General features: G+C 39.5%; 1 protein-coding gene across 2 annotated transcripts in view; it reads left to right on the plus strand.

Moving 5' to 3' along the window:
- HAUS6 (HAUS augmin like complex subunit 6) overlaps window positions 1–21,931 on the plus strand; it is a 50,970-nt gene that overhangs the window by 3,587 nt on the left and 25,452 nt on the right. For both annotated transcript variants that reach the window (XM_013993527.2, XM_001928749.6), the window contains exons 3-11: window positions 1,464–1,542; window positions 2,176–2,308; window positions 6,307–6,454; window positions 7,520–7,585; window positions 7,898–7,946; window positions 11,752–11,922; window positions 14,013–14,206; window positions 15,450–15,576; window positions 16,523–16,625. In XM_013993527.2, coding sequence (XP_013848981.1) covers window positions 1,464–1,542; window positions 2,176–2,308; window positions 6,307–6,454; window positions 7,520–7,585; window positions 7,898–7,946; window positions 11,752–11,922; window positions 14,013–14,206; window positions 15,450–15,576; window positions 16,523–16,625 — 1,070 coding nt within the window. The remainder of the gene's footprint in view (window positions 1–1,463; window positions 1,543–2,175; window positions 2,309–6,306; window positions 6,455–7,519; window positions 7,586–7,897; window positions 7,947–11,751; window positions 11,923–14,012; window positions 14,207–15,449; window positions 15,577–16,522; window positions 16,626–21,931) is intronic.

A 21,931-nucleotide genomic window follows, 5' to 3' on the forward strand; every position in this document is an offset into this window, starting at 1 on the left:
ACAGCTCATGGTAATGCCGGATCCTAAACCCATTGAACATGGCCGGGGATCTAACCTGCAGCTAATGGTTACCAGTTGGATTTGTTTTCACTGTGCCACAATGGGAATTTTTACATTGTATCTTTAACCTGTTGAGCCACAGGAGAAGTCCAATAGGCATGTTTTATTTATTTATTTTTTTGTCTTTTTAGGGCCTAACCTGTGGCGTATGGAAGTTCCCAGGCTAGGGGTTGAGTCACAGCTGCAGTTGCCAGCCTGTACCACAGCCACAGCAATGCCAGATCTGAGCTGCAACTGTGATCTACAGTGCAGCTCACAGCAATGCTGGATCCATAACGCACTGAGTGGGGCCAGGGATTGAATCCACATCCTCATGGATACTAGTTGGGTTCGTTACTGCTGAGTCGTAGTGGGAACTCCCTGTAGGCATATTTGATTATTTTTTTTGTCTTTTTTTTTTCTCTAGGGCTGCACCCGGCATATGGAGGTTCCCAGGCTAGGGGTCGAATTGGAGCTACAGCAACTTGGGATCTGAGCCACATCTGTGACCTATACCATAGCTCACGGCAATGCTGGATCCTTAATCCACTGAGGGATCGAGGCCAGGGATCGAACCTGCAACCTCATGGTTCCTAGTCGGATTCGTTAACCACTGAGCCATGACGGGAACTCCTCTAAGGCATATTTTAAAGTCCATTTTTTGACTAAAACTGAGCCCAAATTTTTCTTTTTAAAATTTTACATTTTGTTTGTCCACAGAACAGTAACACCTACTTACTATCTTATTGGTTTTCTCTAGGAGTCGTAATCTCATGCCATTCTTCCCTTGCTTTTCATGTATAACTATGTTTCTCTAGGATTAATGTACTAATTTTTTAATACCATCTTTATGCGTTAGTCCAGTGAATCCATTGAAAGTGTCCTCTTCAGCTGATTTTCAGTAATTTTTTTTTTTTTTGTTTGTGTTTTGGGGCCACACCCACAGCATATGGAAGTTCCCAGGCTAGTGGTCAGATTGGAGCTGCAGCTGCTGCCCTATGCCACAGCCACAGCAACATGGGATCTGAGCCGTGTCTTCGACTGGACCTCCACCGCAGTTCATGACAGTCCCAGATCCCTGACCCACTGAGTGAGGCCAGGGATTGAACCCCCATCCAAATGGATACTAGTCAGATTCATTTCCCCTGTGCCTTGACGGGAACTCCTATTTTCAGTAATTTTATTCCTTCTTTAACCATATGTATTCATTGATTATTTGCACTAAATTGAATTCAACCCTGTAGATATTTATAAAGAAAAAGACCTGTTTTCTTACAGGTTGATGTCTCTCTTTAGTTGAAATTTATGAATATTAGCCTTGATTTAACATTACTGCTTCTACTATGGGAGATAAGTTTGGTGTTTTTAAGTTTCGCAGAGTTTGCTTTTTGTTTTTAATTCTAATTTTTATTTTTGTGTTTAAGACATTGTTGGCCTCCATTTGACAAAAAAAGTGATACTGAATTCCGAAAACATTGCTGTGAATGGTTAAAAAAGATTTCTGTGAGTATTCCTTTTCTGAAAGATGTAAACTTCTAAGAAGTTAAAAACTGTATTAATTTTTTTTCTGGTCTTATTGAGGTATATTACTATTCTGTTTTTTTTTTTTGGTTTGTTTTTTAGGGCCACACCAAAGGCATATGTAGGTTCCCAGGCTAGGGCTCTAATCAGAGCTGTAGCCGCCTGCCTATGCTAGAGCCACAGCAACACCAGATCCAAGCCGTGTCTGCCACCTACACCACGGCTTACGGCACTGCAGGATCCTTAACCCACTGAGTGAGGCCAGGGATCGAACCTGCAGGTCTCATGGATACTAGTTGTATTCGTTTCCACTGCCCCACAATGGGAACTCCCTGTAGTAGTTTATATCACAGTTTTTTTTATGAAGGAAAAATGTTTGTTCATAGACTGTTTTAGCTTGGGTCCCAGATAATATCGATAATTGTGACTTTAAATTATAATTATTTTTGTGACCAAGTCCACCAAGAGTTGAATCTTTCTAAAGATTCAAAAATTCAACTTGTGGTTCAAATGGAATAATTCAGATCTCATAATTCAAAAATCAAAAACAGTAAGATTTTGAGTATAAAGATTATTGATAAAATCTTCAAATCTTCTTATTTCTTTTTTACACAGGCTGAATGTGGAAGTAGCTTTCCTCAAGTTGTTGGATCATTGTTTCTTTCTCCTGGTGGTCCTAAGTTTATTCATCTGATGTATCACTTTGCAAGATTTGTTGCAATAAAATATATAGAAACTCATTCTAAAAGTAAGTTAAGCTTATAGTAGGAATTTTTTCTTGTTTTGATTCTTAAATTTTTTTTTTTTTTTTGTCTTTTCTTTCTTTTTAGGACCATACCCTTGGCATATGGAAGTTCCCAGGCTAGGGGTCGAATTGGAGTTGCAGCTGCCAGCTTACACCACAGCCACAGCAACACTAGATCTGAGCCACAATTGCAACCTACACCACAGCTCATGGCAATGCTGGATGCTTAACCCACCTAGCAAGGCCAGGGATTGCACCTGAGTCCTCATGGATTCTGGTCAGATTTGTTACATCTGTGCCATGAGAGGAACTTTGATTCTTAAATTTTTATTATTCTTTACAATTTGTAAATCATCAAAATTTTATTAAAATAAGGTAAGATAAAAATATTACTTTACCTCAGAAGTTAATATTGGAATTGTAGTTAGGAATCCTCTCATAATGAACATAAATAGCAATTTATTATGTTCTAATACAGGGGTTGGGAAATATTTTGTATATAAAGCCAGACAGTGAATAGTTAATAATTTGTGGACCACATGGGGCACAGGGTCTCTTGATCTCTCTTTTTTTTTTAGGGCCACACCTGTGCCACATGGAAGTTTCCAGGCTAGGGGTTGAATCGGGGCTGCAGCTGCCAGCTTACACCACAGCCACAGCAATGTAGGATCCAAGCTGCATCTGTGACCTATACCACAGCTCACAGCAATGCCAGATCCTTAACCCATTGAGCGAGGCCAGGGACTGCACCCGAATCCTCATGGATACTAGTCACGTTCATTTTTGCTGAGCCACAGTGGGAACTCCCCTCTGTGGGGTTTTATTTATTTTTATTTAATACAGTCTCTTAAAAATGTAGAAAGCAGTCCTAGCTTGCTGACCTCACAGAAGCAGCCAATGGAACAGATTAGATGTACAGGTATATAGTTGCCTCTAATACGTATGTCAATTGTTGTGTTGAATTTGAGTCTCTAGGTTTATTTTGGCTACTGGCAGTTTATTGGTATATTTTGGTTCAAAATTGCCATTTTATTTTTTTTGTCTTTTTTTTTTGTTGTTGTTGTTGTTGTTGTTGTTGCTATTTCTTGGGCCGCTCCCGAGGCATATGGAGGTTCCCAGGCTAGGGGTCCAATCGGAGCTGTAGCCACCGGCCTACGCCAGAGCCACAGCAACGCGGGATCCGAGCCGCGTCTGCAACCTACACCACAGCTCACGGCAACGCCGGATCGTTAACCCACTGAGCGAGGGCAGGGACCGAACCCGCAACCTCATGGTTCCTAGTCGGATTCGTTAACCACTGTGCCACGACGGTAACTCCCAAAATTGCCATTTTAAAGAGATTTAATCTATTTGCTAAACCATAAAAGCAAAAAATTGAATTTTTAGGTTAAGACTTAAAAGAATGCTGTTTGTATCTTTTTGAATGTACTGTTCTCGCTCTCTTTTTTTTTTTAAGGTCTTTTTAGGGCCATACCTGCAGCATATGCAGGTTCCCAGGCTAGGGGTCTAATCAGAGCTGTTGCTGCCAGTCTATGCCATAGCCATAGCAACACCAGATCTGAGCCGCATCTGTGACCACCACAGTTCACGGCAACCCTGGATCTTTAACCCACTGAGCGAGGCCTGGGATCAAACCCTCAACCTCATGGTTCCTAGTTGGATTAGTTTCCTCTGTGCCATGATGGGAACTCCAAATGTACTGTTCTCTTTAATTGGGTTATGATCATAAAACATGGAACGGAAAAGATGGAAAAATTAATGCAGTCAAATCCCATTCATCTTTGAATTTCTGTAGACAGCCATTAGTGACATTTAGGTTTATTTTCTTTTAGGTTCTTTTTTCTTTTCTTTTTTTCTTTTTTGGCTGCACCCATGGCGCATGAAAATTCCTGGGCTGGGGATCAAACTCACACCACATCAGCAACCCAAGCTGCTGCAGTGACAATGCCAGTTTCTTAACCTGCTACACTGCAGGAGAACTCCTCTTTTAAGTTTAAGTGAACAAATTATACCTATACATTTAAATTATTTTGATTACATAGTGTATTCTCATAATTCAAAATCAAAAATTGGAAAGTCTGTCTGCCACCTCTGTTCCCTAATTCTACCTTATTACTCTTGCCAGAAATAGCCAATGTAATGAATAATACTAGCACATATGTGTATGTTTTAAAATTTTTATTTATTTTTATTTTTTATTTTTATGGCTGCCTCTGTGGCATATGGAAATTTCTGGGATAGGGTCGAATTGGATTTAGAGCTGGGGCCTACACCACAGCCACGGCAACACCAGGTCTGAGTCACATCTATTCTTTTTTTAAAAACTTTAAATGGTAACATATATCTGGTTTTTAATCTTGTGTTTTTTTATGTGTGTAACAATGTATACTGGAGATCATCCCATATCAGTTCATAGAATTCTTACTCTTTTTCTTAGAACTGAAAATGTATAAATGGATGTATGCTAGTGTATTTAGTCAGACAAGCTGACAGACATTTGGCTTTTTTCCCTAATCTTTTGCTATAAAAACAATGCTGCAGTGACAAACTTTATACATACATTATTTTATATATGTTCAAATATACATATTACATGTGTTTGTGTATATATGTATACACAAAACTTTTCCAGTTTATCTTCTATGTGTGATTTTTAAAAAAATGTACATGTGATTTTGCTTTATAATCATTTGCATATTTTTTTTTTTATATTTTGCTTTTTAGGGCCACACCTGTGGCATATGGAAGTTCCTAGGCTAGGACTCAAATTGGAGCTGTGGCTGCCAGCCTATGCCACAGCAGTGCGGGATCCGAGCCGCGTCTGTGACCTACACTGCAGCTCATGGCAACGTAGATCCTTAACCTACTGAGCGAAGCCAGGGGTCAGATTGTATTCTCATAGATAATAGTTGGGTTCTTAACCTGCTGAGCCACAACGGGAACTCCCATTTGCACACTTTAAATTAACGTAGAGTAAGCATTTTACCAGTTTTTCTATTAGATGAGCTGTTCCAATTACATGTAACCCAGACTATTTTATATGAATTATGTGTGTTTGGATTTAGCAAGAGTTTATTGTACATAAGGTTTTTAATGCATGAGTTTTCCTATTTCTGGTTTAAAGCAGATGCAGTCAATATATTCAGACTTCTACATCCAGTGAACTCATCCCTTGTTAAATATTTAGAAATTGTGGTTATTTCTTTGTGAGTATTGCTAGGACCTAGACTAATAATGTTAAATATGGTGTGTGGTGACTATTTTTCAGCCTATCCATCTTTATTGTATTGAGCTACCTTAAAGTAGGATTTGTTACATTTTATTACAGGTAAAAACCTGGACTATGAAATGTTTGGAAGGATTGTTCTCAGGGTCTGCTTTGATCATTAGTAACATAGTCAAGAATTACTTGAGAAATGGAGATTGGTTTTATCTCGTTGTCTTGTCCTTTTGGTCTTACTAGGAAGAAAAGTAAGCTGATGGCAACTATGAAGGTGATGTGATCTCACCTCATCTTTTTTTAGTTGATATTCTTCCTTCGTTCTTGAAAGACCGTGTTAAGTTGCTTATGTATTTGTTCATGAATGTATTAAGAATATAGGAATAATAATTATTTTGAACAGATGGACTCTAAAAGTTTTTTTGTAAAATAACTCAGTTTCAGATATCTTTTTGCAGTAGCTTCCTTTAAAAATAGGTCATCCTTGGCTTTTGTGAGATTAGTTGTATCTTATCATGTATGTGGCTTACCTGCTTTTAAGGAATTGTTAGTTAAATGAGGTTGCTTGTCTCTCAAAATTAACACAATTCATGGAGTTCCCTGGTGGCCCAGCAATTAAAAACTCAGCATTATCACTGCTGTGGCTCAGGTTCCATCTCTGACTTGGGAACTTCTGTGTGCTGCAGGAGCCGGCAAAAAAAAATTTAACAGAATTCAACATTTTTGATATTTATTGGCTTGTAAATCTAAGTTACCTATATTTTATTTGTGTTTCATGTAGATTCTTCTGTACATTTTATGGAGGCATTTAATGGAAAGCCACAAGATTTGCACAGGTGCATTGCCAGGTGCCATGTAGCACGTAACAGATTTTTACAGATTTTGCAAAGAGAAGATTGTGTTACTCGAAAATATCAGGAAAATGCACAGTAAGTAATACTTTGATAGTTAGTAAATGAAGATTTCTTTCTTTTTGAACAAATGTCATCATATACTTTCAGTGATAATACTTTGTCTACCTCAAACCCCCTGGCTGTTATCTTTCCATTTTAAAATCAGATAACTTCTGAATAAAATTTTTTAAAACTTTATACACACTGTAAATGAAAGTTTAGAGGAAAAGAAGATATCATTTTAGTTCAAAAATTTATTTTCTTTAGGTGTTTTTACTTTTTTTGAACATGAATTACATTTTAAAGCTATAATTATAGTGCTCATTCTATTTTATATCATTTTTTTCTGTTAATATTTCACTCTAAATTTTTCCATATTGCCATAATGTAGTACTTTTTTCTGCTTTTTTTTGGGCCACACTTTGGCACATGGAAGTTCCCAGGCTAGAGGTCAAATCGGAGTTGTAGCTACTTGCTTACAGCACAGCCACAGCAACGTGGGATCTGACCTATGTCTGTGACCTATACCACAGCTCATGGCAATGCCTTATCCCCAACCCATGAGGCCAGGGATTGAACCTACATCTTCATGAATCCTAGTTGGGTTTGTTAACTGCTGAGGGAACTCCCCATAATGTAATACTTTTAATTTCTACTTAATATCTGTTGAGTATCCGTTAAGTAAATATTCCTTCAAATAGGTATTCCATCATAGTTTCATTAACCATTTCATGCTACCTTATATTTACATTCATCTATTCAGCACTGCTTTTTTTTTTAAGTTCTTTTTTCTTCTCCCTCTCCTTTCTACCCTCTCCTTCTCAACGCCAGATCCATAACCCACTGAGCGAGGCCATGGATCGAACCCGCAACCTCATAGTTCTAGTTGGATTCGTTTCTACTGCGGCACGACAGGAGCTCCATGCTCTTGTAACTCTTAAAGGGAGTCTGGAATCCCTTTAAGAATGACTGCTGGGTATATTAGAAAGAGTTCCTCAGGGGCCTTGAGCAAAGATATGAAAACGGGAGATAATATCAAAGTGGGCTATACTAGTTAGTTGTAATAGAATTATAGTTGTCATTTTGTGTGTTTTCTTGCAGATTGTCAGTTAAACAAGTACGAGATTTAAGATCAGAATGTATAGGACAGCAAAACCAAATAAAAAAGTAAGTGACTTTGAGAGCTGCAAGTTGCCTTAGATATTAGTTTAGCCCCGGCATGTTACAGACAAGGAATCTGATATTAGTTAAAATGACATATCAGTTGCTAGTTGATGATAGAACTAGAACATAATTCTAATTTCTTAGTCCTAGTCCAGTTCTTCTAATAAATTATGGTAGCTTTGAGCTTCAGTTTTATTTTTGTTTTTAATAGGAATGGTTGTTAGCAAGTGGGTTTGCAGATTAATTAGCTCCTGGGATGTTAAATTACCATGTGGTTTTTAAAATGACTAATGAGATTATTTAATTTTTAACTAGAATGGAACCCTATGATGACCAAACTAATATACAAGAGAAAATTCAAAAGGTGAGACAGCTTTTGAAGGGAGAAGTTTAATTTTTCTAATGTGATATGCAGCATTTGCTTACTCATTTGGATTCTATGTCTTTCTCATATCTCTGTTTTATCTCTGTTATTCTTATATCTGTCTCATATCTCAATTGGATTCTTTTTTTTTTTTTGTCTTTTGTCTTTTTTGTTGTTGTTTTGTTGTTGTTGTTGTTGCTATTTCTTGGGCCGCTCCCGCGGCATATGGAGGTTCCCAGGCTAGGGGTTGAATCGGAGCTGTAGCCACCGGCCTACGCCAGAGCCACAGCAACGCTGGATCCGAGCCGCGTCTGCAACCTACACCACAGCTCACGGCAACGCTGGATCGTTAACCCACTGAGCAAGGGCAGGGACCGAACCGGCAACCTCATGGTTCCTAGTCGGATTCGTTAACCACTGCGCCACGACGGGAACTCCTCAATTGGATTCTTATATCTCTTTTATTTCACTGTTACTTTTTCCCCTTTTATTCATTGTAAGTGAGTATTATATATATATATATATATATATATATATATATATATATATAAAGGTATTAATGAGGTGTCTTGAAATTCTTGAGTACAATGGAAAAAATAGCTTATTAGGTTATAATATATGAGACTAAATATATACAAAAGCAATTTTATTTTATTTGTATTATTTATTTATTTTTTGCTTTTTGGGGCCCCACCTGCAGCATATGGAGGTTCCCAGGCTGGGGTCCAGTCGGAGCTACATCTGCCGGCCTACATCACAGCCACAGCACCAAGGGATCCAAGCCACATCTGCAACCTACACCACAGCTCACAGCAACGCCAGATCTTTAACCCACTAAGTGAGGCCAGGGATCGAACCCACAACCTCATAGTTCCTAGTCGGGTTCGTTTCCTCTGTGCCGTGACGGGAACTCCAAAAGCAATTTTGAATGTGGTTAATTTAAAATCTTTCATGCCACCAAGAAAATTCAGCTTGATCAGTAATATTTATTAAATGAAATATACTAAGGGAAGATGGTTAAGTATGGAAGAAAAATGAGGGGTCACATTGAGGCTGGTATGGCAATAGAGAGGAATCTGTCATATATAAATGACCTGAGGCTTTCAGAGATTGGCTTTGATAGATATGGGATAGGGGTATATTTTCTTAAGCCTTCTTATGCCTGTGTTTGGATAAAATCTCAAGTTCTTTGTTCTGATTCTATGGTCATTAAGCTGCTTTGTGGTATTAATTTGGCTTTTTAGGTACTTTGTCAATGGAAAAGTTGTGTGTCCTTCTGAGGAAATAATTATTCATTCAGTGAATGTTTGTTGATTACCTGCTATGTACTAGTTGCTCTTCTAGATATTAGGGCGAGAGCAATGAAGAAAACAGGCCAAGTTACTTCCTTCGTGGAGCTTCCAATTTAGTGACTATGAATATTCCTTTTACTGAATGTAGTATCTTTGATTGTAAGCTTAATAGGTTAGGTTGGTATGAAACCTACAAAGAGTTTTCATAGCAATCTCTCCTTAGTTTAGGTGATGTTCAATTTTCCTGAGTCTAGTCCTCTTTGAGCCACTGACAAGATAAAATTTCTAGACTTAAAAAATCCGAGACTTTCTTGCCATGGCACAGTGGGTTAAGAATCTGACTGCAGCAGCTGGGTTCACTATGGAGGTACAGGTTCATTCCCTGGCCTGGCACAGTGGGTTGAAGGACCTGGTGTTGTTGCAGCTGTGGCTTAGATTCAGTACCTGGTGTGGAAACTTCATATGCCACGGATGTAGCCATAAAATTAAAAAAAATGTATATATCTGAGAGCCGGGTCTTGGATCTTTGTTCATTCACCAAGGAATTGCCATCCTGCGAAACCTCTAGATGGTTAGCCAGTGAATCTTTCTTTGGGGATCAACTTTACCTTGTACTCTGGGAAGACACAGATGCCTACACAAGTGTATTTATTGCATTTCCCCTTCTCCCTTCTACTTCTGTAAATTATTTTATTTTATTTTACTTTTTATGGCTGCACCTGTGGCATATGAAACTTCCCAGGGTAGGGGTTGCAGCTGCTGGCCTACGTCACAGCAGTGCTATATCTGAGCTGCATCTGTAGGCTGTATTGCAGCTTGCAGCAGTGCCGGATCCTTAATCCACTGAGCGAGGCCAGGGATCAAACCCGCATCCTCATGGATACTGGTCAAATTCTTAACCCACTGTGCCACAACAGGAACTCCCACATTTATAAATTCTTTTGAGACATACATATATACAAATATGTGCAAAAATCATAAGCTTGACAAAATTTCACAAAATGAACACATCTGTATAACCAGTATCCAGTATCAGGAACAGAGCCTTACCGTCTCCATAGGAGCCTTGAGCGCCTTTTGATTCACAGCTGTTTCTTTCCAAGATTAAACACTATCCTTACTTCTTATGCTAAAGATTAGTTTTGCCTATTCCTAAACTTGAAGTGAGAGCATATAGAATATATTCTTTTGCGTTCGACTTCTTATGCTAGCTCATCCATACTATTGTTTGTTTGTTTTTTGTCTTTTCTAGGGCCACACCCGAGGCATATATTGGCTCCTAGGCCAGGGGTCTAACTGGAGCTGTAGCCGCTGGTTTGATCCCTAGCCTTTGCTCAGTCAAGGTAGTCCTTTGTGTTGATTGCATTTTTTGACCACTACAAATAGAAGTGCTATCAGAGTTCTCATTGCGGCTCAGCGAGGTAAGAACACAGCATGGTGTCTGTTAGGATGCCGGTTCGATCCTTGGCCTCCCTCAGTGGTTTAAAGATCTTGAGTTGCTGCAAGCTGTAGTGTAGGTCGCAGATGCAGCTCAGATCTCGTGTTGCTGTTGCTGTGGTTTTGGTGTAGGCTGGCACCTACAGCTCCGATTTGAACCCTTACCTGGGAACTTCCATATGTTGCAAGTGTGGCCTTAAAAAAAAAGTGCTGTGAACATTGTTGTACATGAATTTTAATAAGTATAGGTTAATATGTAGTTTTTCAGATTTTAACATTTTGAAACTTTTTTTCTGCTTTTTTAGGGCTGTACCTGTGGCATGTGGAAATTCCTGGGCAAGGGGTCAAATCGGAGCTGTAGCTGCTGGCCTACACCACAACCATAGCAACATGGGAGGCCACGGATTGAACTCACATCCTCATGGATACAAGTTGGTTTGTAACCCGCTGGGCCACAATAGGAATTCCAACATTTTGAAACTTGAATGACTCTTAAAATTGAGGTATAGTGTTTTCTTCTACTGAAAATCCCTTACTGTTTCTCCCTGAAATATTACCATTATATTGATGGCTTGCCAGAATACACAACATAATTTCATCTTGGTTATGTAAGGTTTCTTAGTAATGTTTTGAAGGTCATAGTGGGTTAGATTCTCTTGAAAAATTCTTTTATTTTTAGGCCCGCACCTGTGGCTTATGGAAGTTCCCAGGCTAGAGTTCAAATTGGAGCTATAGCTGCTGGCCTATGCCACAGCCACAGCAGCACCAGATCCCAACCATGTCTGTGACCTACACTCCTGCTCACAGCAGCAGCAGATCCTTGACCCACTAAGCGAGGCCAGGGTCAAATCTGTGTTCGTTACTGCTGAGCCATGATGGGAACTCCTGAAAAATTCTTTAAAGCCCCTTTGAAAGTAATATCAATGCTTTTAGACTGTTAAAATACAAATAATTTTCTCACCATAAGCCATTCCAGGAATACTTTATTTGTTCTGGGAGTGAGCATATATTTGTGTTTTACATTTCTTTAATGTATGTATGGATTATGTATAGACTTTAATGTTTTGTTTTCAAAGGTTCAGTCTTTGTGGGCTTCAGTGAATGAAACACTCATGTTTTTGGAAGAAGAGAGAGAAGTTGTTAGTTCAGTCCTTAGTCTTGTTAACCAGTATACTTTAGATGGAACTAATGTTGCTATCAATATTCCAAGGCTCTTACTTGAGAAAATTGAGAAACAAATGTGTCAGGTAAGCATTTGATAATTAAGGAAGCTTTTGAGCTTTGTGTAGTTATTTTATATATCAGTTACTGTTTTTCTTAAAGTGTTTTTTTTGTTGTCAGAATTTATTTTTGTGAGTGTATCTGGTAAATCTTTCACTAAAGGGGTATGGTTAAGGTTGTGTATATTTCTATCAACTTTTATTAATTCACAAAAAGGGATATGGTTAAGGTTGTGTATATTTCTATCAACTTTTATTAATTATCCATACCTTGTACAGTACTATATCATAAAGTGTAGAGAGTGCAGGTACTTAGTAGGAAGATGATATAGTAACTAGTTCTTGATAAATTCTCAAAGAGAGCATCAGTGATCTCCTAGTTGCTAAGTTTCTTTTCTTTCCTTTCCTTTTTTTTTTGGCTGCTCCCGGGGCATATAGAGGTTCCTAGGGCCAGGGATGGAATCTGGGCCACAGCTGTGACATACACCACAGTTAGAGCAATGCATCTTAACCTATTGCACCACAGAAGGAACTCTTTTTTTTTTTGCTCTTTAGGGCCATACCTGTGGCATATATGGAAGTTCCCAGGCTAGGGGTTGAATTGGAGATGCAGCTGCCAGCCTACACCACACCCACGGCAATGCTAGATCCGAGCTGCGTCTGCCACCTAAGACCACAGCTCATGGCAGTGCTGGATTCCCAACCTACCGAGTGAGGCCAGGAATTGAATCCACATCCTCATGATACTAGTCGGGTTTGTAACCCACTGAGCCACAACGGGAACTTTCTTTTTTCTTTTTTTTGGCCATGCCCATGGCATGCAGAAATTCCTGGGGCAGGGATCAAAACCAGTGCCAGATCCTTAACCTGCTGTGCCACAAGAGAACTCCTGCACTAACTTTTAAATAAAAGCTTTCTCCATGGTTCCTTTAATATCCCCTTTTCCACAGTACAAATTCATCTGTATTTTCTTATGCAGTTCCATGGCTTCATCAGCTCCTGTATAATAATATTCTCAAATTGGTATTTCAATCTCTCCCCTTCAACTCAAATTATATCAAATTATTTCTACTAGCTCCTGGGACATTTCCCTTTGAGTAGTCTACATTTCTCTTCTTAGTAAACTTAGCATTTATTAAGTATCTGCTATATGCCAGGTATTATTGTAGTATAGCAGATGTAAAGATAAAATATTCTTGTGACCCTGAAGAACTTTCACTTTAATAGGTAACATGTTAGACACTTTAGATCCAGAGTACATAAAAATCAGGGTCTGCAAACTTAGATTCATACATGGCCTCTGCAGGTAATACGTATAAATGAAGTATGGTAATTATAACAATAAGGGGTAAAAGTAGAAAATGACAAAGTCTTTGGAGGACTAGTAATTTTTTCTGTGAAATCTGACTTTAAAAAAATATTGGCAACTAATTCAAATGATTTTATTTATTTATTTATTTATTTATTTTTGCTTTTTAGGGCCATACCCTCAGCATATGGAGGATCCTAGGTTAGGGGTCTAATTAGAGCTACAGCTGCTGGCCTACACCACAGCTACAGCAATGCCAGGTCCCGAGCCTTATCTACAACCCACACCACAGCTCATGGCAACGCTGGATCCTTAACCCACTGAGCAAGGCCAGGGACCAAACCTGTAAGCTCATGGTTCCAAGTCTGATTCATTTCTACTGCGCCACGATGGGAACTCCTCACATGATTTTAAAACACCACAACTGTGTAGGCCAAATAAATATGTTGGATTCAGGCATTGTGCACCCTCAAGTTGCAAACTTTTGTTAAAATACGAATTCAGGATCTTTGTCTAAACCTCCTCTTTCTCCTGAATCTTTATTTTGCTTTCCATTTATTTGCATTTCTTCTATGGTAGTTTTCAACTTTTTGCATGATGTGAAAATGTAGCATGGCATGTTAATTCTTCCACAGTAGTTTTCTTTGGACCAAAATTATTTATGTAGTTTTATTTTGGGCTATACATTTGATTTTTTTCCACTCTTTAAGGTAATCTTTTTATGTAATAGTGAAAAAGACATAATTTTTGTAGCATTTTATTTTAAGATTCTATAGTTTACCACCTTTTTGTTTTTCTGAATCCTTAGTTGCACATAGGAAATGTTTATGAGGCTGGAAAGTTGAACCTTTTAACAGTTATTCAGTTATTAAATGAAGTCTTGAAAGTAATGAAATATGAACATTGTCAGGCTGACCAAGCAAGACTGACAATAGACCTTCACTTCCTTGAAAAAGAGACCAAATTTCAGAGAGAAAGATTGTCAGATCTGAAGCATATGAGGTACACTAGAAAGATCTTCTCTTATTTCACTGGGGGAGGAGTAGGGTGGGTTTGATGATTTCTCAGAACAACTTTTGCTTAGTTAACAACTGTAGTTTTGGCAAACAGCTATGAAAATTTTACTAGTACTCAATAACCTCATGTCATCAACTGCTATAGAGACACATGAAGTAGAAAGGAAGATTAATGTAATTTTTTTCTTTTTTCTTTCTTTTTTTTTTTTGGCTTTCTAGGGCTGCACCTGTGGCATATGGAAGTCCCCAGGCTAGGCGTTGAATTGGAGCTGCAGCTGCTGGCCTATGCCACAGTCACAGCAACCGGGATCCGAGCTGCATCTGAGACCTACACCACAGCTCATGGCAATGCTGGATCCTTAACCCACTGAGTGAGGGTAGGGATTGGACCCACAGCCTCCAGGGTACCAGTTGGGTTTGTTACCACTGAGCTGCAATGGGAACTCCTGTAATTTTCTTTTGTCTGGAATATATTATTTGCCCTGAGTGACAGTTCTTTATGAAATATTCTTAATTTTTCTCTGGCTTTTCTTCTCTAGTGTTCACTAATTAGACTAATCCTCAAACAAGTTATTTATGCCTTGGAACCTCCATATGCTGCGAGTGCAGCCCCAAAAAGCAGGGAAAAAAAAAAAAAGGTGACTTATCTTGAGGAGAGTGACTGGGAGGTATGGGCTCTCTTTAGAAATGGGTAGAGAGTAGGAATAGAATTTCAACTTGAGTTTAGAACTAGGAAAAAAAAATTTAAAGATAAGTGAAGTATCCATGTGTGATTGTTATCTGATCTTAAAAGGAAAAAAAGTTTTGTTTTTTCTGGTTTTTTTTTTTTTGCTTTTTCGGGCCGTACCAGTGGCATTTGGAGGTTCCCAGGCTAAGGGTCAAATTGGAGCTACACCTGCCAGCCTGTGCCACAGCCATATCAATGCCCAGTTCTGAGTTGCATCTGCAACCTACACCACAGCTCACGGCAACGCCGGGTCCTTAACCCACTGAGCAAGGCCAGGGATCGAACCCGCAACCTCATGGTTCCTGGTCAGATTTGTTTCCACTGCACCATGATGGGAACTTCTAGGTTCTGAATTTTGTATGAATGAGTTTTTCAGTGTATGTGTGCTGTATTGATTGAACTTTGAGTTGCATTTTCCCTTCTCTACAAACTATTCTTGCTTCAATACTTTTTTTTAATATATTCATATTTTGAATAAATTTTACTTTTTATGCTATCATAGGTATAAAATAAAGGAAGATCTCACAACTATAAGACATTCTATTGTTGAACAAGAAGGAGAATGGCATAAAAAGTGGAAAGAATTTCTTGGTTTATCTCCTTTCAGTCTAATTAAAGGTTGGACTCCAGTAAGTATTACTGACTTGTCTTTTGGGGAGTACTCTCTTTTTTTTTTTTTTTTGTCTTTTTGCCTTTTCTAGGGCCACTCCCTCAGCATATGGAGGTTCCCAGGCTAGGGGTCCAATCGGAGCTGTAGCCACCGGCCTTTGCCAGAGCCACAGCAACACGGGATCTGAGCCTCATCTGCAACCTACACCATAGCTCATGGCAATGCCGGATCCTTAACCCACTGAGCAAGGCCAGGGATCGAACCCACAACCTCATGGTTCCTAGTCAGATTTGTTTCCGCTACGCCATGATGGGAACTCCTGGAGAGCAGGCTCTTGATTTATCTTATTACAAATGACTTAGAAATGCTATGCATGTATATGCTTGTCGTCTTTGCACCTGAGCCTAAAGTTCAAATGTCTTGCTTTCTGTAATTTTTCTAAATTCATACTGGAATGTTCATCAAGATGCTGTTGAAATTATAGTTAATATTTTTAGATTTGTTGGATTGTATTAAACAGAGAAGACGTTTCTCTTGATGTTAGGTATTATTACATTTGAGGCAAAGTTGGGTGGCAAAGTAAGTCCTCTTGTTCCTAATATTCTACTTGTTAGTTTACAAATAGTTATAGGAGGAGTTCCCGCTGCAGGGCAATGGGATTGGCAGTGTCTCTGGAGCACTGGGATGCAGGTTCGATCCCTGGCCCAGCACAGTGTGTTAAGGATCTGGTGTTGCCGTGAGCTGCAGCTTAGGTCACAACTGTGCCTCGGGTCTGATCCCTGGCCTGGGAACTCCATATGCTGCAGGACAATCGAAAAAGAAAAGAAAAAGGTAATCTGTATGTTTGGTAATTATGTCTTCCTTTTAGGGGGAAACATCATTCCTTCATAGATTAACAGTGCTGTTATTTGTGGTGCTGAGTAAAATGTGTGTATTTCAAAATGTATTTCAAATTCTGTTTTAAGGCTGTGGATCTTTTACCACCTATGTCTCCCCTTTCGTTTGATCCTGCCTCAGAAGAAGTATATGCGAAGAGTATTCTTTTGCAGTATCCTGCTTCACTTCCAGGTTTGTTATTTTTTTCTTTTACATTTCCCTTGCATTAATATTTCTCTCTATGATAGCAGTTCCTTTACATTCTTTTTTTTCTCCGAGTAATTTTGTATTATGGTGAAATGCACATCGCATCTTAGTCTTTGCAACTTGTCCAACTCAGCGGCATTTAATAAACTCACAAACTTGTGCAGCCATTGCCATTAGCTAGTTCTGAGTATTTTTATAACCTCAAAAGGAAACCCCATACCTATTATGCAGTCACTCCTCATTTCCTCCTCCCTCAGTTCCTGACAACCACCAGTGTACTTCTAGTCTTTATGATTTGCCTATTCTGGATATTTCATGTAAATGAAATCATATGAGACCTTTTGTGCCTGGCTTCTTTTTACTTGGACAGTTTTTTACTTTGCCCAGTGTGTTCAAGGTTAATCCAACTTGTAGCATGTATTGGTACTTCATTACTTGGTATAAATAAATTCTCTTGTATGATTGAATTGTATTTTGTATATTCATTTGTCCTTTGATGGACATTTGGGTTGTTTCCACCATTTGGCTATTATTAGTAATGCTGCTCTAAATAGTTGTTTACAAATTGTTATGTAGAAGCCAATGAATTTTTAACCTGAAAGAATAGTACAATAATTACCCGAGGAGTTCCTGTTGTGGCTCAGTGGAAATGAATCTGATTAGCATACATGAAGATGCAGGTTCGATCCCTGGCCTTGCTCAGTGGGTTAAGGATCTGGTGTTGCTGTGAGCTGTGGTGTGGTCCCAGATGCAGCTTGGGTCTGATGTTGCTGTGGCTGTGGTGTAGGCCAGCGGCTACAGCTCTGATTTGACCCCTAGCCTGGGAACTTCCATATGCTGTGGGTGCGGCCCTAAAAAGACACACAAAAAAATTACTGGAATACTCACTACCTGTTTCAACAGTTGATATTTTTGCTTTAAATGTGTATGTTTGTATTTTTGCTGAACCATGTAAGTTCAAGACCTTAACACTTGACTTCGTTTTAGCATGCGCTGTTAGGAAAATAGACTGTTTTCTATTTATTTACCATACTGTTATATCTAAAAACTAATAATTCTTTTTTTTTTTTTTTTTTTTAAGAACCACAGTTCATTTTCCTCTTTAGCCTCCCTCACTTTTGTTCTTTAAAAGATTTCTATTTTTCTTTTTTTCTTGTTATGTCTACACCTGTGGCATATGGAAGTTCCTGGGCATGGAAGTCGAATTGGAGCTGTAGTTGCTGCTGGCCTATGCCATGCCACAGCAATGGCGGATCTGAGCCACGTCTGTGACCTTTGCTGTAGCTCATGGCAACACTGGATCCTCAACCCACTAAGCAAGGCCAGGGATCAGACCCTCATCCTCACAGAGACAACATTGGGTCCTTCACCTGCTGGGCCACAACAGGAACTCATAGAAAAGATTTATTGAGTACATTGCTAAGGGAAGCAGTGTTCAGGAGAGCTTGTCTGTCCTGGGGGTAGTGGTTTGGTCTCTTTTTATGAGGAAACTGGTTTGGCTTCCAACTGATAGTCCTCTCAGTTGCTGCCATGCAAATAAGGGATTGAAATGTGGAGGTTCTGGTTGGCTGATATTTGAGGCAGCTTATTAGTTGGTTGGAGGTTAACAGAATATGGCTTGTGTATAAAATGGTTCCACCACCCCCTGCTGCAGTAGATGGGCAATGCCAGATCTTTGCTATTTGGGGGAAGGTCTCATCTTCTGTAGCTATTTCGTGCTGAACAAGGGCGACATGTTCGCCATACCTAGGTCCTTCAGTGGTTTTCTGTGCTGGTGGATTGGAATAAAAGAAATAAAAGCCAAAGTGGAGTTTCTGGTGAAATGGGTTGGAAACCTTGTCAGAGCATCATCTGGAGATGGAATTGTTCGCTTCTGGAAGAGACTAGATCAGTACAAGAATTGTTTAACTAGGGGCCCAAGCAGAGATAAGAACCAGGTTACGCTTGGTAGCAATTTTGATTATGGTCCAGAGTCAGCTTGGCCTACCTTGTCCAAAGGAATGGAACCACTTGGCATGGTCACATAGATATTTTTGTCCTCTGTTGATGCTGCATTGAGAACAGTTGGTGGCATCAAATCTGACACAGCGTATAAAACTCAGTAATACAAGGACTTGTCTGAAACTCTACCTATAGAGCATTACTTGAGATGATAGAATTAATTTGATAGGTCTTGGCATATTTGATTGGCATTGTGTTCTCACTTCAGCTTGGAAAGGGCCTTTGCATTCTTGGCAGCCTTAGTTTAGACCTTGTGAAATCTGAAATTGTCCTCATGTCCACCTGGAGATTTCTATGTTACCTTGAAAGTGAGGGCATATTTGTGTCCGTTTAGGAAATTTAGTTAGAAGTCCATACTTTAGAAGTGTTTGGTAGGTTCTTTGGAGGTAACTCTCTTCTTCAGACATTGTAATTTATACTCTTGGGATTCCTTTTTTCCTCTAAGGTAGAACCTTGGTCTGAGCCGGGGGACCGCAACATTGTTTTATACTTTTTGTAGTAAACTACTTTATCAAAGGTGAAACAACTTTTCCCCCCTCCTACACTTTACATATTATGTCTTACTTGAAGTGATTTTCTTTTTTTTTTTTTATTTTTATTTTTTTTTTTTTTTTGTCTTTTTTGATATTTCTTTGGGCCGCTCCCGCGGCATATGGAGGTTCCCAGGCTAGGGGTCTAATCGGAGCTGTAGCCACTGGCCTACGCCAGAGCCACAGCAACGCAGTATCCGAGCCGCGTCTGCAACCTACACCACAGCTCACGGCAACGCCGGATCGTTAACCCACTGAGCAAGGGCAGGGACCGAACCGGCAACCTCATGGTTCCTAGTCGGATTCGTTAACCACTGCGCCACGACGGGAACTCCTGAAGTGATTTTCTTTTTAGTAGTTTTAAAAATTATATTTCAGAATATTAAAAAGTGTTAATAATTTTTTTTTTTTTTTTTTTTTTTTTTTGCTTTTTAGGGCCACGCCTGAGGCTTATGTATGGAAGTTCTTAGGCTAGAGGTCAAATCAGAGCTATAGCTGCCAGCCTACACCACAGCCATAGCAATGCAGGATCCGAGCCACGTCTGTGACCTATACCACAGATCATGGCAACACCGGGTTCTTAATCCACTGAGCAAGGCCAGGAATCGAACCTGCAATCTCATGGTTCCTAGTCAGACTCATTTCCTCTGCGCCACGATGGGAACTCCCTTGAGCATCTTTTTATATGCTGGTTGGCCATCTGTGTGTCTTCTTTGGGGTAATGTCTATTTAGATATTCTGCCCATTTTTTTTTTATTTTATTTTTTTAAATTGAAGTATAGTTGATTTATAATGTGCCAGTTTCCTCTGTTCAGCAAAGTGACCCAATCATACATAAATATATACATTCCCTTTCTTTTCTTTTTGCTTTTTTTAGGGCTGCACCCCTGGCATTTTGAAGTTCCCAGGCTAGGGGTCAAATCAGAGCTGTAGCTACTGGCCTATACCCTAGCCATAGCAATGCCAGATCTGAGCTGCATCTGTGACCTCTACACCACAGCTCACGGCAACGTTGGATCCTTAACCCACTGAGCGAAGCCAGGGATTGAACGTGTGTCCTCATGGATGCTAGTCAGATTCATTTCCACTGAGCAATGATGGGCACTCCTATTTTTGTGTGTGTGTGTGTGTGTGTCTTTTTGCCTTTTCTAGGGCCGTTCCTGAGGCATATGGAGGTTCCCAGGCTAGGGGTCTAATCGGAGCTGTAGTTGCCGGCCTATGCCAGAGCCACAGCAACGTGGGATCTGAGCTGCGTCTGAGACCTTCACCACAGCTCACGGCAACGCCAGACCCTTAACCCACTGAGCGAGGCCAGGGATCAAACCTGCAACCTCATGGTTCCTAGTTGGATTCCTTAACCACTGAGCCACGATGGGAACTCCTGTTGTTGTTTTTTTTTTTAATAACCTAAATGCACTGTTTTATCTGTCCCCCCTTTGCATCTTAAATGAGATAATTTAGTTTTCATCATTTCTTTTTTTTTTTTTTTTTTTTGTCTTTTTGCCTTATCTAGGGCCGCTCCTGCGGCATATGGAGGTTCCCAGGCTAGGGGTCGAATCAGAGCTACAGCCACAGGCCTATGCCAGAGCCACAGCAACCCTGGATCCTTAACCCACTGAGCAAGGCCAGGGATTGAACCTGCAACCTCATGGTTCCTAGTCAGATTCATTAACCACTGCGCCACGATGGGAATTCCAATTTTCATCATTTCTCGCATGTGATTGTGGTCTAGCTACTCTGCCTCTACTCTTCTATCAGTTTGTATTACAAATGGCTATCAGTGATCTTTTTGTTATGTAAATATGATCTTTATCTTCTGGTCTAATACCCATCACTGCTTCCTATTGCCTATCACCTTTAGGAAAAAACTCGAGATGCTTTTTTACTCAGCAACTTTTACCTTACAGACTTTCATACCAGAAGAAATGTGCATCAACTCTGCCTACCACCACCAGAAGGTGTTTACAGTTGTGCATTATCTTTTTATTTTTATATAAAAAATTTTAAAAAGTTTTCTTTATTGAATAATGGTTGATTTACAGTGTTTTGAGTGTATAGCAGAGTGATTCATTTATCCATATACTTTTTCAGATTCTTTTCCTTTATTTGTTATTACAAGTTAATTGAATATATCACCATTGTTTTAGTTAATGGTTGTCTACTAAGTTTGTGGTGTAGTTGTATTTGTGCATATTTTCATTTTTTTATTATACATTTTTTATTTTTATTTTTTAATAGTGATTTTTATTTTCTCCATTACAGTTGGTTTATAGTGTTATGTTAGTTTCTACTGTGTAGCAAAGTGACCCAGTCACACATACATATGCATTCTTTTTCTCACATTATCCTCCATCATATTCCATCGTAAGTGACTAGATATGGTTACCTGTGCTATACAGTAGGATCTCATTGCTCATCCACTCCAAATGCAGTAGTTTCCACCTATTAACCCCGGATGTCCAGTCCATCCCACTCCCTTCCCCTTGGCAGCCACAAGGCTGTTCTCCAAGTCCTTGAGTTATTTATTTATTTCTTTTTGCTTTTTTTGGGGGGGAGGGGGGAGGCTGCACCCACAGCATATGGAGGTTCCCAGGCTAGGGGTCAAATCGGAGCTGTAGCTGCTGACCTACACCACAGCCACAGCAACACAGCATCTGAGCCACATTTGCGACCTAAGTCACAGCTTCCATCAATGCCGGATCCTTAACCCACTGAGCAAGGCCAGCGATTGAACCTGTGTCCTCATGGATACTAGTCAGA

Source organism: Sus scrofa, chromosome 1, assembly GCF_000003025.6.
Source record: "Sus scrofa isolate TJ Tabasco breed Duroc chromosome 1, Sscrofa11.1, whole genome shotgun sequence".
NCBI lineage: Eukaryota > Metazoa > Chordata > Mammalia > Artiodactyla > Suidae > Sus > Sus scrofa.